Source organism: Diuraphis noxia, unplaced genomic scaffold (assembly GCF_037042655.1).
Source record: "Diuraphis noxia isolate RWA-SAM2 unplaced genomic scaffold, SU_Dnox_SAM2 contig0001, whole genome shotgun sequence".
In the NCBI taxonomy this organism is placed as follows: domain Eukaryota; kingdom Metazoa; phylum Arthropoda; class Insecta; order Hemiptera; family Aphididae; genus Diuraphis; species Diuraphis noxia.
The window spans coordinates 34,523,884-34,547,438 of record NW_028301711.1 but is presented as its reverse complement, the minus strand read 5'-3'; the positions used below and the strand labels follow the sequence as shown (position 1 = coordinate 34,547,438).

The 23,555-nt window shown below is 30.5% G+C and overlaps 1 protein-coding gene and 1 pseudogene across 1 annotated transcript; both read right to left on the bottom strand.

Moving 5' to 3' along the window:
* Positions 1-19,161: 19,161 nt before the first annotated feature.
* Positions 19,162-19,941, bottom strand: LOC149060596 (uncharacterized). The gene has a single exon (XM_089229755.1). The coding sequence runs from the start codon at positions 19,939-19,941 to the stop codon at positions 19,162-19,164; it is 780 nt and encodes a 259-aa protein (XP_089085881.1).
* On the bottom strand, positions 19,941-20,755 carry LOC149060595 (uncharacterized; annotated as a pseudogene).
* Between the last annotated feature and the right edge of the window lie 2,800 nt (positions 20,756-23,555).

Sequence of the window (23,555 nt, the reverse complement as noted above, 5' to 3'; positions counted from 1 at the left end):
ACAAAAATTGTGAAAATCTATGAATAATAAATAATTTTAGAAATATACTCGTGTCAGAAAATTTCTAAAAATAATATTTTAAAACATAATTACGCACGTTTTAAATTAATTTACTATAGTAAAATATTGATTTTTTTAAAAATTTTAAACATAATGTTTTATTTATAATTTATTATTTTTTTATATACCTATATATAACACCTATATTTTTTTTTATAGAAAATGTATTACTTGCTGGTCCATATTACCCTATATAAGACATGCAATATCAACGTTATGTATTAATATGTTATAATAATATTACATAACCTACTATAATAATGTGGGGTACATTCATCATAATGTCATTTTACTCATTACTCGAATAAAATTTTTATGAAATTACTTTGCTTTCCGAGTATTTTTTTCAATATATTTAGTATACCTACCTATACAAAACTCACTTTTGGAAAATATAATAATAGGTACCTATCTAAGCTGAGTAAAAAAAAAATTAATAACTTCAAAGAAGCCTGAAAAGAACTGAGTTTTGTGCTTGAGTAGCTACGTAAGTCGATTAATAATATTATAAATTATAAATAATTATTGAAATATAAAATCTTAATATTCGACGACGTCTAAGAAAGTTGGTACCACCGACCAGTACCAGCCAACTTCTGCATTTTAATCGCAAAATTTTCTATTTAATGAATTTCCCAGCATGAAAAGGACTAAGACTAAACGTTTTACTAGGATTTACTTTGTGCATCCCATCTAAGTTCTTATAACTTTAAAGGACTCAAAACAGGTGTCATGCAAGCGTGAAAGTATTTGAAAATACCGACTATTTTGAAATTTGGTAGTTTCACTTGAACCCCCACGAACTTTCAAAGTTCTTAAGTTAGCCCTCTTGATTGTTTACTACAAATTCAAAACCTAAACTATACAGTTTTCTTTCAATAACAAGCATTTATAACAAATGAATTATTGAAATTTAGAAACGCTATATTATGTCTAGACATTTTGTGTACTATACTTTCTACTTTAACAAAACGCGTCATTTAATAATTATATCCGTATAAAATAATTATCTAATAAGATCTAGGGTTTCAGATCAACTCCCCTCCTTTTATAAATAATAACCGTAGATAATTTAAATTATCAGTTAATATTTTGTTTACATATAAAGACGATACTAAATGGAAGCGAGGGTAGTATCTCTCTTCCCCTGGACAAATTATCGTTCTTATCTAACCCCACCCACCGAAGATGATATTATATCTGGTATTAATTCTTTAAATCCTCAAAATAAATCTTTTTATAGTTGCAAAAATGATTATCTTTTACAAAGACCTATGAAGTTTAAATTGAGAGTTTGGAATCTGAACTTAGTTAACATCCAAACTTTTAAAAAAGATATAAAATATAAAAAATTAAAACTAACATTATGCTTCATTTCATACAGTGATTGGAAATTTATAAAATAGGTTTTTATGATTTTTTTTATTTTTATATTATACCTATCAATTATCATAATTTCTCCGAATTTTTTCTAAACCATTTACATACAAATTGAAGCTTATTCAAGAAATAAAATTATCAACACTAGAATTATCAGATATACCTAGCAGTTTTTTCCGTTAAAATAACCTTTCCAAAAGCTTAGATAGGAAATAGTTGTAGAAAAATGTTCTGTTGCTCATCATAGCTGAATAATACTCGTTTAAAAATAACTTAAATTTTACATTAAATTAAATTTTTATTTTTAAAAGCTTCATAAATATTAAAAATGTTAAAAAAATAAAAATAAAATATTATATTACTCTACCTATTTTAATATTTAAAATACTATATAAAATGTGTATATATATTTTTTTTATTGATCTCTAAAAATAACATCGACATCAAAGGTCATTAATTACAAAAGGTATATTAATTGTATATCATATGCAGTCGTAATACAGTGTTTACTGATCAGTAGAGCACGAATTTATATGAATTAAAAACCAAACAAATATACGCTAAAAATTCTAAAACGTACCTACATAAATATATGCACTAAAACGTTGAAATATATGCATAAAAATATATTTTTTGAACATTTAATTAAAACAATATATTTAAAATTATGGAATCCTGCTATAAATACTTTTTTAAATTTTTTTCTGAAACGATCTCAATGGTGAATATGTTTATATGTTTATTAATTTTAATATATCCTAATTGACATTTTCTTATCTTAGTATATCTACCTATTTTATTTCACTGATTATTATTGATCTAAGACTTATAATATTATAAAGTCTAAGATTATTCAGTCTTTGGGAAAACCGTCAATACCTACCTACAATTATAACGGCGCATTCGAGATGGGTCCCGAGTACTAGGGTCTAGTAATCGCAGGTACTATACTAGTTGGGTCCCAGATTTTTAAAGTTACTATACTAGTTAGTATACTGGTTAGTATAGTAACCCGGATTTTTATAGGTATTATACTAGTTGGGTCCTGAATCATTTTGGGTATTCCACTAGTTCCTAAATATTTTTTGATAAGTAGGTACTACACTATACTTACATTTTCATTCCCATTTTAATAGGCTGTCTATGATCTATTTAGACCACAGTTATTGTTAAAAATGTTTTTTACAGTTTTTTTTAAATATTAAAATATATAATATAATAATTATATTGTAATAATGTATATTATAAGAATTATATTATAATAAAAAAATTGCAGGAATAATCAATCGATTTGATTTTGTAAAATTATTGTGGTATACATTTTTACCAACACACATGTGATTTTTCAAAAAATATTATTTTATTTGTATTTATATTGTATAATTATCTTAACATTTTTAATATTTTTTCACTTATACCTATATGGCTATATTTATATTATATAATATGTATTTTTATACTTGGTTTTTAAAATTTTTAATATTTTTACCAACACAAAAGTGATTTTTTTTTTTATAAAATTCTAATAACTTATATTTTAATGGAAAAGAAACAAAACAAAAAAAACTGTCAAAAACATTTTTAACCATACCTGTGGTCTAAATAGATTATAGATAGTCCTAATTTTGTTAAAATGGGAAGGAAAATGTCAGTATAGTGTAGTACTTCCCAAAAAATATTCAAAAATAATGTTGTAGCTAAAATAATTCAGGACCGAACTAGTGTAGTACCTATAAGAATCCGGGACCCAACTAGTATAGTATCTACAAAAATCCGGGACCCAACTAGTGTAGTACCTAAAATAATTTGTGACCCAACTAGGGTAGCAATTTTAAATTTGAGGCCCAACTCGGATGCAGCCAATTATAAGTCTCTATTAATTTATTTTTATATTAATCGAAACTATCAAAATATGCACTAAAAAATTTTAATTTTTTAAATCGCTATGGTATGAAACAAATTTTAAGTTCACTTAGCACAATCAACCAAAATAAATACGTAAATGTATATAAATACAGGATCTACTGATAAGTATATAATTAATTGAGTTTGTTTATTTTTATTGATAGAAGTAAAAATGTACATGCCCATAAATATATATGCCCTTTCTTTTACCCTCAAGGAAAAAAGTACTGGTGCCGTATATAATTAGCTTAACTTTGCAAAATATTTACTTATTATTATATTAATCTAAGCTACTATATTTATGCCAAGGACCTGAAGGACCTATTCACACACTTTTACAGGAAGTTGGTATTGACTGAGTTAATATTTTAACAATAATAATTATTTTAATATGATAATATAATAAAATGGTATACCTAACTGTATAAGCAGTGATTTTAGTAAAAAAAAACTAAATCCTTAAATTTACCATATTACTATTGGAAAAATAAGTTATTAAATGTATTATAATTATAATATTATTTAAAAAGGCAGTAGAACATAATCAATTAATTCATTAAAATCATGATATAAATTATTTAAATTTAAATACAATAAAATACAAATCAGATCAATTAATAATACTAAATAATGATAATTTATACAAGATTAAAATTTAGATTGTATGAAACAAATTGTTTGTGTAAAATACAAAATCCAAAAGTTTACATGTGATATTGATGAAATAATTTTCCCTAGGAAGTGAAAGTAAATAATTAACGACCAGCGAGGGTGTTAAACAACCTCAAGCACACCCTTCACAATCATATTTCTGCCATTTAGAAATACCTAAATTTATACATATATTTAGGGTCATATACATGAGTCGGTGTCAGGACACCGCCTTTCATGAACATGTCCACTTACAAAAAAATCTGAATAAATTGTAAGTTGTTTCTCTTAATTTGTAAGTAATTTTCAGGTTATTCCCGGAATTCGTAAGTTAAAAGTTTCAAAGTTATCTCACTAATAGTATATACAATTGCATTTCAACCATGTTATATTGCACAAAAGTTTATATATTCTGTATATTATACAAATCAACAACTGATATAATAATATAGGTAACGAACTAAATCATTAAATAGTTCAAGCCACCATCAAACAAATTTCAAATATTAATAGCTAGAATTGATACCTATTCAGAGTGCACCACTGATAGTTTCTGCATGCAAGCAAAGTATAATTTAATTAAAGTTATGCGCGTATAATCTACCCGACTCGTCGACGGTGACGGTAAAAATATGTTTGTTTACGACGTTTACGTATTTGCAATTTCGGAAGAAGCAGCTGGAAAACGATTTAAATGAATTACATATATATGTATATATATATTATGATGTATATTATTCCTTCACACGTCCACAAAATAAAATAAAAACTTAAAATTCAAATACGCTAAACGACTCCACCGCAACGTTTAAAATACAAAACACGAATATAATTTAATAATATTAATATTATGTAGATAAATATTAACATTAGATTTACTTCACAAGTGTAATTATCCATTACGAAGTGCGTTATTATTACATTAGTACAAGTACCTAATTTATATATTACGTGTACGGAATATATTAAAAAAATATAGCAGTCTATAGATAATACGATATACATGGTGAGTTAGAGAACGTCGTGTTAGTCTCCGTACATAACATATTCCATTTATCTGCCTACATAAACAAATATAGGACCACAAATCCCGATATTATATTTATTAGTAATCTACTACGTTTAAGTATGAAAAATCATTCATCGTGTTCAGCTTAATTTTTAATTTGTTTGACCTATATATACCTAATCTATTAATCGTAATATAAAATATCGCAGCACCCATTATTTTATGTATTGACATTTTGGAAAAATTATACTTATAATAATACAAAATTTATATTTTATACCAATATTTAATTTCAAAAAAAAAAACCTTAGAAATGTGGGCGTCGTCTGATTAAAAGGCTCACCCTGTATATAATATACAATCATCACAAAACCTCGTATGGTTTATAATGTATACTCGTATAATGAATAAAAAAAGGAATGTTGGAGGATGCGTTAGAAGGCTATAATATAAGAATAATGCTTATGAATTAACGTACTTTGCAATAGGTACCTATATAATAATGATGATAAATGCAATTTTACAAGTGCTATAAAACGAGAAGACCCGCATATGGGAGGAGAAAACGTATTTAATTATTATTTTTTATTTATTAATTAATATTATAATAAACTGCATACTCTTAACTCCTTCGTTTATATATATTTATAAGAGTATTATATGGGTTAAGCTATAATTGGAGAAAACGTATAGGTAGGTATAGTGATAATAATATACGCTTATTGTAATATATAGTGACTTGTATTTGGAGTTTCTCCGGCAGTTGCAGGCGGTGATGATAATTTTATAAAGACATCTATAAAATATATTATGTTTATAAATTATTATTTATGTATTATGTCCAATATAATAATATATATTATAGTATAATAATAATGTGTAGTATTTACACACAGCTCTTTATTATATGCACAACGAATGTTGTATATTTTATATACAATGGAACCTCAATGAAATCGAATCGGTTGGAAGCATAAATAATATTGAGTTATAGAAAAAATATTCTGTACATGAAAGGGCCCAGATATTCTTTCGAGTTATCGAAAATTAGACCCATAGAGGTTCGAGTTATCGAGATTCCCCTGTATTGTTATAATAGTTAATAGATAGTTATAATCATTGCATCGTAATGTTATCAAATAAATATTATCCACTAATTTCTTAAACATTGAAGTGTGATTTACAACTAAAACTATACATTGCAATAATATCTGGCCAGAAAATATTTTTTTGAGAGGTTCCTTACGGCCTAACATGAAATCAGTTCTTCTCAATATAAAAAATAATTTATTTAGTAAGTTCACATACGTATCTGATACATAATTAACTAGATAATATTTTTAATTTAACTTACAGTGTCAAGAAAATAGAGAATGCGATTAGTATAATAATAATTACACTTGTATTGTTGCTTATTATCAGTTGATAAAAATATATATCGATACAAATATTGAACTATATACACAATATATAAATCAATAATACCTATATAGGTATTGATATACGGTAGAAGAAAGTGTCTATATGGCTATACCTATATATTCTTTAATGCGAGTAAAACATAAATTAAACATATTAATAATTCGATTCGATCAAAATATAGTAAAATTATTGTGACAAATTTATCTCAACTGGTTCGTCTTTACAACCGCGAAGTATCGACTTGCAATTGATCATACGTCCAACATACCGTATATTATTAAATTGATCTACATGCAGTAGACTTAAAAATATATTATATTTATTCACTAATAATAAAACATTAAGAGCTTTGATAAAAAGCGTCACTAATTAGTTGTGTGGCAATAATTTACAATATTATTAGTACTACATATAATAATGTATAGATTTCATTTGTGATTTTGAACCGTTAAACATGAATATACTTAATTTGTAAAGACTACATAGATTAGATACATTTACATATTAGATAATAATAATAATAGATTTGAGTAAATATAAATATTTATATATGACAGGTAAGCTACACAATATTCTTTTTTATTGCATCTTTTAATTGTAAGTTATTACGATGCAACTAAATAATTACATAAGTTCATCGCATTTGTAAATATATCAAGAATTGAGCTATACAAATTACAATTAATGTAGATACCTATGTGATGTATATCGTTTTAAATGCATTTATGTTTGTGTGTGTGTATATGCATGTGTACGTGTGTATGACAATCAATACAAATAATTTAGCCTTACTGAAAAATCAAGGTTGCGTAATAATTTCGTTAATAATTTATTTATCGCATACGATCTTATGGTTTGGGTATAAACAAAATACCTTTGAATGCTTGAGAAATATTATGCCGTCATTATTTTAATGAAATTAGAAAATGTTGGGGGCACTGCAGAAAACAGGAAGCACTTAAATAGTAAAGATTTGTAAAATAACACAGGAAAGCTCTAAATATATTGTGTGAGACATAATTTTAGATTAAATCGAACTTTTAATCTGCCCGTAAATCAGGCACGGATCCAGAGTAGAAATCTGGGGGGGGGGGGGTCCCTACATTTTTTTTATAGATACTTTATTTATAATTTATAAATGTTGTCATAATAGTAGGTAGGTATAGGACATAGGTAATTTAATTTATAAATGTTGTATGTTAAATAATAAATTCTAAACGTCTTTTTACGTTGTCGCTTTTTCCAAATCTATCAATTATTTGGTCAATGTTTACTTTAACTTCCCTATGAACACATAGTAAACACAAAGAAGTAAGATAATGAGTAATAAGTAACTATTCTGAGATGATACGTACAAATCAAAATGTGTAATATGTATCACGAATTAAAATATTTTAATTCGTGGTGTGTATATAATATATTACTATCTATTGACATGGATCCAATATATCCACCTCGTATAATATTATATATTAGTTATATTCTTATATTATGTGTGATTTAAAATATAGTGATATTACGACGTGTAGAATTATAAAAAAATTACATCTGGTAACAAAGATTAATTTGCACTGAGAAAGTTAGTATCTATAAAATCAAAATCAACCCTCTACTCAAGCTAACTACGACAATTTATATCCTATAGATGCAAAACGTGGTTGGTTACAGAGGGCGATGAAGAAAAATGTTGATACGTATCTATATGGCCCTATCATAGAAAACGGGTAATACAAAAGAAGAAGAACAACAACAAACAAAAAAGGATACCAAATATAGTCAAAGCCAATAATATCAAGTCACTCATAAGAAGTAAACGGTTGGAATAGGGTGGCCATGCCTATAGATCCATTGGTATTATAAAATATGAAATAATAGGTAACATGAACGGAAAAAGACCTAGGGGTTACCAAAGCAGAGGTGAATAGACATAATCAAAACAGATCTTGAAAAATGTGTATTAGGATCAAAATTAAAAGAGTGTGCAGATAGAAATAGATGAAATCAATAGTAAAAGCAGCGAAAACTCTGAACGGACTATAGAAGCAAAAACATAATATATGCACCAAACTTGGCTAAGCTTTTTAAATTATATACCGTAATAATATGTGTAGTGTATCTAATTCCAACGATAGTTAATTTCTTATTACCTACGTTTAAAAGTCAAATAATGCTACACTTCAACTCTTATGCCTATATATATATATATATATATATATATATATATATATATATATTGGTGTATCCAATTAGGAGACATTATACACTCTTACATGCTACAATTGCCTTATATTATATCCACCAATCTCCCATCAGGAAAGTAATTCCATCATTTCCATCACTGTTTCAAAATGTTTCCCTTTTCTGTACTCGAGTAGCCAGTGGCCCCTAAAATAATGTAAACGAGCAAAGCCTTCCACAGCTTTCCACTCTTCCATTTTATATTGTTATTATACATTTAGTAATAGCTATTATAAAGCTTATAAGCATTTTATTTATATATTAATATATATAAATATATATATATTTTTTTTTTTCATAAAAACATATTAAAACAAACAAAAACAATACTATGGCTCTAGATTATTATTTATTTGATTTATATGTTTTAATCATCATCTTTATGACTTCATCATTAGTATTTGGACTTCCCCCTCCCCGAGTATTTTCCTCCCCAACAATTTTATCGGTACTAGACGTTTACCCCTCCAGACTGTGGCATTTCCCTCCCGAATATATATATATATATATTTTTACACATAGTAATAGGTTAGAGCAGGGGTCTCCAAACTTTTTTTATTGAAGGGCCACAAAAAATATCAAATGCTCTTAGCGGGCCAAAAATTTATTAACACACATAATTTTTAATTTTATGAAAATATAGGTATACAAATATAAGTTAACTTTAAATCTTTTTATAAAATATTGTCTACAATATACTTAAATATAATTGGTATAAATTTAAATGATAATAATATATACATTGTAATTTTAATAATTTTTTTTTTTTAATGAGAAGTATGAAATTGATGTTTTTCTGTTAATATTCGATCGAATTGAGGTTGTATGTTGCTAGTCCCAATTTTCAAAATTGACTCCAAGTGTTTGTCAGTCATGGTCGATCTATATTTCGATTTGATGTATTTCATTTTAGAAAAAGTTTGTTCGCACAAATAAGTCGTAGCAAATACAGATATATATCGTAATATCATAATATCGTCAATTCTACGGGTAACTGTGTTAGAAGAAAGGCTAATATTTTTAAAAGTATCAATTATTTCTGGACAAATTTCTTCTTCTTTTTAAATTACACATATATTTAGATATCTATATATTTTTATTCACCGCCTTATAGGTGCTGTGGGCCGTTTAAAACTTGTTCGAGGGCCATAGTTTGGAGACCCCTGGGTTAGAGTCTAACCAGTTAATTGGTTATTTGGTTTTACCCGAAATATACAATCATCAAATCGACATCTATCAAATATTGTCATTCACGTTATGGAGTTATAACTTATAACTTTTATTACCCAATTAAATGGGTAATGAATAATGATTGATAAAACAAACTCAAATTATCTAAACTATTAACAATATATTGTTTTTAAGTCTCTTAGTATAGTTCGTAAATTATGTGAACATTTTTCGCAAATAATGATATTTTAAATTTTTTAATTTCCGTGGGCTATCTTACCTGCAGAATAAAAATTATTATCTATCTATTTTTATTTTTATTATTTAATTCTATATTTTTAATATTTATAATAGTGAATTTTGTATTGGCATATCATGATAGTAATGACGTATTATTGAATTATATTTATAAATTAATTCAATATTATTTTTATTTTGTGTGGGGGGATTGTCCTATTTGTGGGTGGACGTACGTTGTTTCGTGGGTGGAAAGGCACGGGGGGGGGGGGGGGTCCTAGATTCCTCATCATTTTCGTCCGTTGTTTGAAATTGTTTTTTCTTAAGGTTTTTTCTACAGGATTTAGGAACTATTAGAGAAACGATATGCAGTAAATGTAGAAATAAATAAAATAAATTCACGATGATAACTGAATTATACATATTTTATGTTGTTTATTCGTGTAATATATTACTAATATCATAAGAATATTTCACAAGAAAACTATCACTATATAATATTAATATTATTATGGCGTTTCTCCGTGTGGTAAAATATTATTCATCGTGAGAAAATATTATTCTGACGGTCGCTAGCTGCCGCCTATAAAATAATGTACCACTTAGAGATACACGCTGATAATATAGGTACGTGCGAATTATTTTCAAATCGACTCCTGTGTAATACTGTTGTGTTGATCTCTCACTCTGTCACTGTCTCTGTCTCTGTCTCTGTCATTGTCTCTCTCTCTCTCTCTCTCTCTCTCTCTCTCTCTCTCTCAAACTCTTTTTATTTAAAAATATAATATTATACATTCAAACATACTAATATTAATCACTATACTTATCTATTCGTATCAAAAATTGGTGTCCACGCGTGGGATAAATATAATAATATGATTGATACATATTTATTTCACTCCTCTCAGCTGCAATTATTATTGTGAGTAAGGGGTGGGGGACAACGCAACCTCACGCGCCTGACATAAATATTAGAGATATGAACTGAGGCGTGCCTGTGACCTATCGACGAAAACTAAGAGAAAGCAATGCATAAAATATGATATATGTAACATAAATTAACCCTTTATAGGGCATAAGGTGCTTTTGCTTTGTTTGACCCAAAATTTGTTTTCCAGACTCACATACATGTATATTTTAATGAATTTGAAAAAAAAAACATTTTTTATACTTAAAGTTTGAAAGTTATAGGGTGGTAAAATAGTTTATCATTGATCATCTAAGACTTGTATTAACACTATTTGGTTACTGGTAAATTATTTTACCACTTGACTACTTAAAAGGAATACAATAAAATAATAGTTAAATATGCATATAAAATGGTTTTTTTATTAACAATATTTAAAGATAATATAAAATTTAAATTATCACACATTTATAAATGACTGACTCTATACTTTTCAGTCTTATAAGGTTAATACTTAAAATAAATATAAAATAAAATAGGTACTTGAATACATTTTCAACATAATATGTTGTACTTATATCAACAATATATATATAAAAACAAACAAAAAAACAATCAATAATAATTAGTATACTTGTCAGTATTTTGTATAAATATATTAATCACATTTAAAAAATAATAAGTCAAACTTATGACTAAAAACCAAAATATTTATATGTTTTACCATACAAGTAAAATAAATATAAAAACAAACAACAAATAATAGTAATAATAAATAGTCACTATACATTTTAGTCTTTTGTATAAATATAGTAACATAATTTATATATTATCACATTAAAATAATAAGTCAGACTTTTGACTAAAAATAAGCTAAAAAATAAAATATATTTATCAAGTATTTGTTTATTGTAAATCATGATAAGGCCCAAAACAACTTTTGCATAAAGCTTTATCACATGCTTTGCAAATTAAGTTTGATCTTTTTTCTTTTTCTTTTGTACTACAAAAACCACATCTCCGATATTTGCCTTGAATTGGAACATGTTTACCTACATCTTGGAATGTGCTATTATTTGTTGTTTTTTTAACTCCAAGCTCAACAGAACGAGTATAACTTTTTCTCTTTCTGACACAAAAATTACCACTTAATTCAGTTGCTAATTTCAACCTAAACTTGAGTTATGACATATATTTTTTATTTCTTTTTGAATCCTCTTTATAACATATAAAACTATTTACTATACAACAATCTAACAAATAATAAAATATTTTCAACCACCAACGCCTTGACTTCCAACTTATATTGTATGCAGCCATCAACTGATCAAACTTGTCCACCCCACCCATATACATATTGTAATCAGATATTGATGCTGTGCAAGGCACTGAATCACGACTACCAATAGAATTTGTACGCAATACATTAATTTTTTCAGATCCATCATGCATGTTGCTCACTACAATTACAGGATTTTTACCTCTGTCCTTCCATTTTGTAACTGTAATATCACCACTTTGAACAAAATCGAAATCGCCTTTTTTTATTGATTTGTCAGACTGTAAAATATCTTTAGGATAAAACTTTCTATTTTTTCGAAATGTGCCACATCCATATAATTTTTTTTCTAACATTTTTAGCATTAAAGGTATACTACTAAAAAAGTTATAGGGGGGAGGGTGTCGCGTACCTAATAAAGATTAAATTTATGGGTCACCATTGCAAAAAGGTTGGGAAACGCTGATGTAGCCTACACTGCTGATGTCTTGATCGGAAAGGCATTATGATATCAGTAAGAGGCACACAAGGGAGTTCGAATGAAGTGATAAGTCAAAGCAGTGGTGTGGCGAACTTCATTAAGTTATGAGGCACAGTTATATTGTCAGATTCACCACCCACCCCACCCATCACAAAAATATTAACTATTTTTTTAAGATAAAATATATTTATTCATTTAAATAATAATGCTTTTTTTAACACATCAGAATATGATCTTTGAGGACCACCCTTCAAACTGAGGCACGTGCCTCAATTATAGTCTTTCGTCACGCCACTGAGTCAAACGCATAATCAGATAAAATTATACTGGAAACCATGAAGTATATATATATATATATATATATATATATATATATATATACGTATACATATCATATCGTATTACATATACCGTTTGAGCGATGGGTATTTTGCCATCGTTTGACGATTGAATATTTATACCTTGTTATTATTATACACGGTAGACGGTCGTCTACCCGACATTAGTCGTATGGAGTTCATGAATTAGTAATCACCTATGTTCTACGGTACACTAGCATAAATACATAGTATTATAAGTACTATAGAAAAAAATTGTATTTTTAAAATTCTACGCTACGAGCAGTAAGGTCAGGAGGCGATTTATCAGAAAAAAGATCACATACCTACCACCGACGATGATGATGAAAACATGGCTGCGAAGGGTGATGGTATACACTATTTTTTTATTTTTAGAATTGCTTACATAAAATCCGTATAATCTTTTTAACACTATGAATCTAGGTACAAGAGTTTTATTTCAATACCATGATGAGTTTATGATCAATCACTGGATAGTCCCCTTCCTAACAATAGCTACCTTTGTACATCATATTGCTAATTTATTTCATTTGCTCAATGTACTAATCGTAAATATTCCTTAAAATCATCGTAGAATAAAGACAAAGAAATAATAATTCCGTTTACGCATGTACCAATGTATTTATAACAAACCTAGCTGTTTCCATCCGTACAAAATGAGGTTTATAAATGAACCTGCACCAACCATAGTTAATATATACATGGATAGGACCATAGATAACATATAAACATATGGATAGGATATCCCTATACCTAATACACACGGTATAATGTGATTTATGATAAAACTATGTTATCAACACAGAGTATAAACATAGATAATACTTTGCGAAATCAAAAAAAAAACGAACAATTAAAAATTAGGTCAACATTTACTAAACTAATTAATTAATTAATTAATTCTTTTTAAAAACCAGTAATAACAAATTGACAAATTAATAAATGATAATATAATAAGTAATAACTATAGTCTATAATATAATTTTACTAATAAAAAATGAATTTATTTTTATTTTTTAAATTGTGACCTAATCACTTATCAATGTAGGCTATTGAGGATAACACAAGTGTTAACCGGACATAACCATCGTGGTAACATATATTCACTTTGAGAACATACCAAACCACCTAATGTCCTATCCATTTATATATTATCTATGGCACCAAAAAGCTTTCCGGTATTCCAATATAGTTATATACATAAAAGCAATGGTTGACTTTGGGGGGGGGGGGGGGGGCACAGGGGGACTGAGTACCTCGACTAATTTTTTGGATACGCTAGCGTATCCCTACTTTTTTTTTAGAGGGGAACGCATGGGACGGATTGTAATGTAGACTTTAAACTTACCTATAAATTAAAATTAAATACAAAATTGTAATTGAAAATGTGAATTGTAATTTTATTGTATAAATATTTGATATCTAATTCTAATATGAAGTGAACCTTAAGTTACACGGTTACACCTAATAAATTATGATTTATATGTTATGATTCATAGTTATGTGTTTCTTAATAATTTATTATGCTTCTTAAGCGACCATAAAGGGTGGCGTGGGGCGTCCCCCCACTACCATGTTGTAAGTTTTATTAAAATGCTAGAGCCGCTACATTTTAAAAGTAGCTAGAGTACCTCTACTACTTTATTTCCAAGTCGACCACTGCATAAAAGAGTGTTAAGGTGTTATGGTCTTATGGGCTTCTTATACTTACTGGTTTTTTGGATCTGGTCATCAACCAAGATCTGAAGTCTCGTAGGCCCGGAGTGTAGAGGATTTTTCATGACCAAGTATAGGTATATGGATTATGAGACGGGAAAAATAAAACGAAAATTTAGTAATAAAGGTGAAATTGGTTAGTTTGTATTATTGGGAGAATTTTACACTCATAAAGTTATCAGCACAACTATAAAAAACATATTATAATAATCTATAAAATATATCCAAAAATATGTTTGGTAACTTGTTGAACAATATTTGATCACTTCTAGACTATGCTAACTTAATATTTGCCAAGACCTTTTTTATAGTGCCAGTAATACAGAAAAAAGTCAATTTTTTTAGGGGCGAGGGGGGGAGTCACAGTGGCGGCTTGTCAAGGGAGGCAAGTGAGACTCAGCCTCACCTTAGTATTGTAAAGAAAAAGGAGGGACATATTCTATAATTATTGTTATTTCTAATCGAATTCAAGAATATTAAAATACTTAATAATATATTATACATTTTAAAATACAAAATATTTTTGTTATTAATGTTATTATACATTATTATAATGACAAAAAAATGTATTTTATTGTGTATAATATTATTATGATAGTACGTCATACTCTCATACTTCGTCACTGTTATCAAAAATCACGTCAGTTTGTCAACATTATCCATTAGTCATTTGTCGAAGCGACGTAACTTTCACTAATAGAAACAGGAACTGGTAGGTTGTCGTAATGTTGTTTAGTGTAATAGTGTAAACCTACCTATTATACTTTTATCACAAACTAAAGATATCGGTTCTTATCTGTCTAGTGTCTAGTGTCTTGTAATTTGTACTACAGTTTAGTATAGATCTCTGAGAGTATTAAATAAAAAAATAATTGACAAATTTGCATTACTCAAAGGCAGAAGAATAGATTTAATTTATAAAACATAATATAAAATTAATTTTTTTATTGTTTTAGTAAATGAGATTTATGTAATAAGTATTATTTTTTTTTTAAGTTAACATAACAATGGCCGACAAAAAATGGAATTACTACTCAAAAATAGCTAGCTCCAAGCATTACAGGTACAGGTACGGTACCGTTTACAACAGTGCAGTGTCGCGTGTCGTGTAGTATTGACATAAGTACAGGGTATTTCTATAAGGATGATCATCGATGTTTCATTGTAAAAACGACTAGTTGTGTGTGAGATATCCACTCAATTTTTATTTTATTTTAGTGAACGTTATATGGCAATTAAGTATGGAATATAACATTGTTTAAATATCCACTACGGCTTTGCTTGGTGGCATATATTCAGGAGGTCCAATTTTCTATCACCTTTTAGCATAAATCCAGTTGACTTTGCTAGATGGCATTGGTTATGTTAACTTAGAGAGCATCAATAGTTTTTGGTTGATTTGCATAGAGTTGTGATTTAAGATAGCCCAGAAAAAAGTCTAAAGGCGTTAAATCGCACCAGTGGCGTAGACCTGTCCTGAGGGGGGATGGGTGGATCACCCCCCCCCCCTTGGATTTTTCAGAGGTGGTTATTACATTACGGCTATTAGGCTCTCAGAGTAATAGGCTAAAGTATTTATTGGATTTTATTTCATCAACGTCTTATCATGGCCTAATTATAATAATAATATTGTGGGGTTTAGGAAATAAAAATCACTCACAATTTAATTTAATTAAAAATAAACACTATATTACATAAATATGTGTGAATATAAATGTGAAAAACAAATATCAATATATGTTACAATGACGGAGAAAACGCGGAATATCTCGCGGAGAATGCGGCGGTGTGTAATTCACGGTGTGCTGCGGAGGGTACTCTCGGACTGACTGACTGAGCGTCTGACCCGTCGGTATATATATGCGTCGATTGTTCTAGAACTTTTTTGAAATTACCCTCACGAGATAATTATCGTATATTCTAGAACATGGGATTTCCCATTATTCACTGACAATATTGTAAACAGCTTGGACGACTCGTGGTGCGTTGTTTACGTCGCCACATCACTCCCTTACCAGTGACGGAGTCAAACAGATCCTACTTGGAGACGGTCTGGAAAATGAACTCTTCTTCCGGAACGTGTCCTTTGATCCTCCTTTGAAATGGTAATGGGTGTAGGTGTCTGGACCTTTCTCGAAATATCCTCCTTAGAATCGTCGTCTACTATGATGTAGGCTGGTTTAAGTCTATCAATAGTTACTCTAATTTCCTTCTTCTTCATATCGATGACAAAAGTCTTTTTATTTCTGCTTATGACTCTATAGGGACCATCATAGGGCATTTGTATTCCAGTTTTGGGTCCATCATGTCGAATGAATACGTACTCTGTAGTTGCGAGATCCTTGAAAACAAAGTTTTTCTTCTCGCCATGTCGCGTACCATTGACTGGTCGGATCTGCTGAATATGATTTCGAAGGTCTTTGATAAACTCGGCTGCATCATCGAACTTGGTGGCATTATTATCTGACGTGAGGAATTCACCAGGAAGTCTAAGTGGCTCTCCATAAACTAATTCTGCCGATGTGGATTTAAGATCGTCACGCCAAGCTGCTCGGGTTCCCAATAAGACTGTCGGAAGAGTTTCTGTCCATCGGTTATTCTGATTACACTTAATAGCGGCTTTAAGCTGCTGATGGCTTCATTCCACCATGCTATTTTCTGAGGGATGATAGGCCGTAGTTCTAAGATGGTTCGTACCAGTCAAGTGATTAAGTTGTTTGAAAAGGCATGACTCAAATTGTCTTCCTTGGTCTGTTGTGATACGAAGAGGAATACCAAATCTTGCATATCCAATGCATGTAGAAAGCTCGTGCAACAATTTCCGCTTCTTGATCTTCCAATGGAATTACCTCAGGCCACCGGGTAAATATATCGATACACGTGAGGCAGTAGCGAAGTCCTTTGGAATAAGGCATAATTATTAAGCCTAAATGAACATGCTCAAATCTTTGAGACGGTAGCGAAAATGAACCAAGAGGTGCTGTGACATGACGCGTGATTTTGGCTCGTTGACATTCGACACATGCCCGTGCCCAATGTTTGCAATCTGCGTCAATTGCTGGCCACACAAATCTCTGTTTAACAAGCTTCGCCGTGGCTTTAACGCCTGGGTGTGCAAGACGATGTAGGCAATTGAAAACTGTACGTCGAAAAGGCTTTGTGACAAAAGGTCTGGCGATTGAAGTTGATGTGTCACAGAACACTAAAACATTCGTACCTGGCAATTGAACTTGCTTGAGTTGTAGTCCAGAGTTTTCTTGTTCATATTTTTTCAATTCGTCGTCTCCCTGTTGTGATATTGCCAGAGCAGTGTAATCTAATGTGTCTGACAATGCGTCAATACGAGATAGGGTATCATCCACGATATTCTGCTTACCAGCTGGTACATACCTAATATCCGTGGTGAATTGTGAAATAAAGTCCAAATGTCTGAATTGTCGTGGTGTGCATTTATCTGGTTTCTGTTGAAATGCAAAAGTGATGGGTTTGTGATCGGTATATATAACAAACTCGAGTCCCCCCACCATATGCTGAAAATGTTTAACAGCAAGATAGATTGCAAGAAGTTCTCGATCGTAAGTTCCGTATTTTGTCTCGGCCACTATGAGCTTCTTAGAAAAGAAGGCGAGAGGTTGCCATTCCTCATTGATGAACTGTTGAAGAGTTGCGCCAACCGCGGTGTTTGAACTACGCTTACAATAGCCAGTCGAGCATTGTCGTATGGATGTGCGAGAAGCGTAGCTGTGGCGAGTTCCTCCTTGCATTTTTCAAACGCCGTAATAGCCTCTGGTGACCAGTTAATAGGTGCTTTACCTTTTAGATTAGGTACTAAGAGATCACTTAGTGGTGATTGTACATCTGAAGCTCTAGGTATTAAACGACGATAGAAGTTTAACATACCTAAGAACTGTCGAAGACCCTTAGCTGACGATGGCCTCTTGAAGCTCAATATATCAGAGACTCTATCAGGTAGAGGACGTGTTCCTTCCTTAGAAATCATGTAACCCAAATACTTTACTTCTGATTGTCCAAAAACGCATTTTTTTGGATTGAGAACCAGAGTATTCGCGTAGCCGTTCAAAAATGATTTATAAATGTTTAATGTGTTCTTCCTCAGAAACTGATGCCACCAGAATGTCGTCAATGTAACAGAAATAGAAATCAAGTCCACGAAGTACTTCGTTAATAAATCGTTGAAACGATTGTGCTGCATTTCGAAGCCCAAAAGACATAAAGAGAAATTCGTAAAGTCCAAATGGTGTCACGATTGCGGTTTTAGGGATATCTTCTTCAGCTACAGGAATTTGATTATAAGCTCGGACTAAGTCGATTGTTGAAAAAATTGTTTTACCATGGAGAAAATGCGCAAAGTCCTGAATATGACGAACCGGGTACCGATCTAGAATAGTCCGAGCATTTAGAGCACGGTAATCCCCACAAGGACGCCAGGCATCCGTTGTGTTCTTTGATACTAGATGTAATGGTGATGACCAGGGTCCATGAGACGGTCGAATAATGCCTAATTGGATTACCTATAACTTCAAACTCTTTTTTTGCTGCTTTGAGCTTATCAGGCGCTAAGCGTCGTGGTTTACAAGATACTGGTGGTCCTGGTGTCGTCTGAATAAAGTGTTTAGTGCTGTGCTTAATATCTTTAGTCGCTCCAAACGGTCGGGTGATCTCAGGAAATTCACGTAGTAAGCCGTCGTATTCAGTTTCTCCCACGACAACCTTAATAGATGGTATGGAGCATTTAGCAGCGTGACCCCAAGCAGTGAGTTGTGTAAGTCCGTCTAAAAGACATTGATTACGCACATCTACCAAAAGATTGTAATGACTTAAGAAGTCAACACCAATAATGGGCTTGGATACTTCCGCAATCACAAATCTCCAAGTGAAATCTCGACGAAGTCCGAAGTTTAGACGGAGCGTGATAGTGCAGTAGGTGTTAATAGGCGTACCATTGACCGCTGATAGGATGTAATCGGTTTTTATTCGATAGCCTGGAACAGCACTACGTGGATAAACACATAAGTCAGCGCCCGTGTCGATGAGAAATTGTTTTTGAGAAGTTCGATCTGTGATGAAGAGACGGCGTGGAAACGGACCAGGCTCACTGGCCTTCATCAGTGATGTCCCGTCCCGTTTCCCGATTTATAGGTACAAGGTTCTTGCATTTTCGCGATTGTGATCCATAACGCCAATGATACCAGCATAATCCATCTACGCCATGAAAAGTACGGCTTCGAGATCGAGATCTCGAACGGTAAGTACTTTGTTTTGAGTTCGGATTACGCGAGGGACGAGTATTTATCGCCGCTACTTCACTTCTCAAGGTCGCGATTTCTTGATTAATACTTAAGCTAAGTTGAGAGATCTTAAGATTCAACATGGCTTTAAAAGTATCACTTCTTGAAGTCTCTGCTATTTGAGGTAGAAAAGGACCCGATGCATCAGCGATGTTGTCTGCATGGACAGCGAGATCTTCAAGCTTGCTGTCTTTAACTATTGCTAACGCTACTTGTATACTTTTCGGTAAGCGACCCATCCAGAGTGTCTTCAATAATGTTTCCGGAACGGAAGAGTCAGCTAGGCTTTGGAGGTGGCGTAAAAATTGTGACGGTTTACGGTCTCCAATCTCAACGCGTTCCAAAAGTTGGCGTGTTTTTTCCTCTTGGGAGGCACTAAGACGTCTCATTAATTCCTGTTTAATTTTAGCGTACTTACTGTCCGAGGGCGGCGTCATAATTATGTCCTTGACTTCAACTGCATATTTTGGCGGTAATGCTCCAACTACATACCCGAATTTTGTACTGTCAACTGTGACTCCCGCGCTGGCGAAACTTCCTTCTACCATAGCAAACCAAAGTTCGGGATCTAACGAAATGAAGTCCGGTATCTTGACTGCCACTCAAGCAACCGTTGCGTCTGTCTCCGCCATCACGTCGAGGTCACTAATTTGTGGGTTTTAGGCAATAAAAATCACTCACAATTTAATTTAATTAAAAATAAACACTATATTACATAAATATGTGTGAATATAAATGTGAAAAACAGATATCAATATATGTTACAATGACGGAGAAAACGCGGAATATCTCGCGGAGAATGTGGCGGTGTGTAATTCACAGTGTGCTGCGGAGGGTACTCTCGGACTGACTGACTGAGCGTCTGACCCGTCGGTATATATATGCGTCGATGTTCTAGAACTTTTTTGAAATTACCCTCACGAGATAATTATCGTATATTCTAGAACATGGGATTTCCCATTATTCACTGACAATATTGTAAACAACCTGGACGACTCGTGGTGCGTTGTTTACGTCGCCACAATATAATCATCTGTTCATTGCATTGTTATCTAAGACTTGGTTAAGATCCAAGATGGGTGAGAAAAGGTTGACAGACTTGGCTTTATTAAATATACATCGCGATATTGAAGTGGACGTCCAAGTAATTATAGATAGATTTGCCAGCGAAAAAAAATAGAAATATATTGCTTTGAAAATTGTAATATATTTTAAGATAGGAATATTGTATAAAAACATATACTAAAACAATATTTATTAGTAATTTTTTTATTATATTGCTGTAATCAAAAAAAAAAAATTGTGAGTATAAAAATAAATATGAATTATTAGTTATTAGTAGGGCTGGGATTTTAATGCGCCCAAAACCCCGAAAAATGACCTAAAAAAAGGGCAATAAATCTACAATTTTTTTTATTTTTAATAATTTTAGTATAAATTAGAATAAAAAGTTTTAACGCAATCGACTCGCTGTCGAACATTTTACTTATGGCATTTTTATATTAAATTATCGAAAAAAATTAACTAGAGTAATAAAACGGTGTTAACGACGGCAAAACTCGTACTGAACGTCGAACGATATAATATCATCGGGCGTCGATTTTACCGATTTAAGATTATTTAACAGGAAATGCGGGTAGAGGTTACTCAAACCTAGTCCGATAATATAATACGAATTAGGAGTACCTACTTATAATCTGTTATATTTATTTAAAAACCATGTTGCTGTAAAAATCTTAAAATAAAATTTCAAATTCATACATTTGGTTTCCAAAAACTCAAAAAATGCTGCAAAAACTCTAAAATGCACTAAAAAATTAAGAAAATTACCTAAAAACTAAAAAATGCAAAATAAACTTTCTTATTCTCATTCAAATGTACATAAAACAAATTTGTGACAAGACGAGCATTGGACAGTAAGTTTTGAAATACAATACATAGTGCATCGAAATCCCAGCCCTAGTTATTAGTGACGAAGGTAACTCTTGTCTCTTGTGAAATTTGAGTTTTGAAATCACCCCCCCCCCCTTGACTGAGCTTCAGCTACGCCACTGAATCGCACAATCTTGGAAGCCAGTTTATGTCGCCATCATGTGATATCACTATGCCCTCAAATCGTTCACGCAGAATATCCATTGTTTTACATAATTGTGTGAGGATGTGGCTGACATTTCAACGATATTTTATTACATTTACATATATAATTGCCTTATAATGTTCATTAAATAAAAATAAAAATTGATTAGATATCTCACACCCAACTTTTTTTTTGCACAATGAAACATCGAGTGTCCTTATTGAAATACTCTATACATAGTAGTTTAATTTTATTAGTCGCTTCTCGCTTGTTTTTACTTGTTAATAATGCCGAAAACACCATCAACTAAATTAAAAACTTTAATTTCACAGTGGATATTTATATCAGGTTTTTAATATTTGCTTAATTTTGTTGCACATTGAGAATATATTAATAAAAAAGCATATTTTATTATGATTTTTAAAGAATATTGGAAGAATATTTTCAACTTTTTAAGAGAATACCTATATTAGCATCTTATTTTGGCTATTTAAAAAAAATATAATTCTGGGCCCTAGCCATAATAATACAATTTAAATATTATTAATTAACGGGTTATATCAAGAGCGATACATAAAGATTATGATACATAAAAGGTTACATCAATGGGTGCATTGACTTTGCATGTCTTTTAAAAGTTTTGTTAAGTCTGGCTCTTAGGCTATTGTTTTAAGTATCAAGTTATTGTTTATGTATTATTTCATATTTTCAAAAGCAACAAAAATAATATAATATAAAATTATGTGAATTTTTTTATATTATATAATATTGTTTTTGAACATAAAATATTAATTTTTGCGTGAGGAACTGGAGAGCCTCAATTTAAGATAGAAAGAGTGATATGTGGCTCGGGAGCCACAGGTTGCCGACCCCTGATCTTAACACAATAATAATTATGGCACGAATATCAGTATAGATTTAAATAGTGCATTTTGGTTATAATATATAATATTTATTTATATGTACTAATTTTTAAATTTTATAATATGTATTGATAGTTCAAACTGATAATGTAAATTTCAAAGACTGAATATTAGTTATTGTTTTTATAAAATAGTAATAGTATATAATGAGTGTATACTGTATAATGAAACTCTTAGGTAAAAATTTGAAAATTAAAAAATTTAAGAAGTAAAAAAAAATTAATAAATAAACTCTAACAATATCAAAGCATTGTCAGTACAGCTAGTTAGAGATATTTTGACCAGTCACCAGTATAAAGGTAAATACACATGGAAATACTACTCAAATATAAATATATGAGTTCAGAGCATAATGCACACACCGTAACGTTTATAAAAAAAGTTATATTATATTTATATATTAAAACATTATGCATTAACTCAAACTTTGCC

Bases quoted from the DNA above. Each gene is read 5' to 3' on its own strand.
- LOC149060596 (XM_089229755.1), bottom strand. From the start codon at position 19,941: ATGAAGGCCAGTGAGCCTGGTCCGTTTCCACGCCGTCTCTTCATCACA.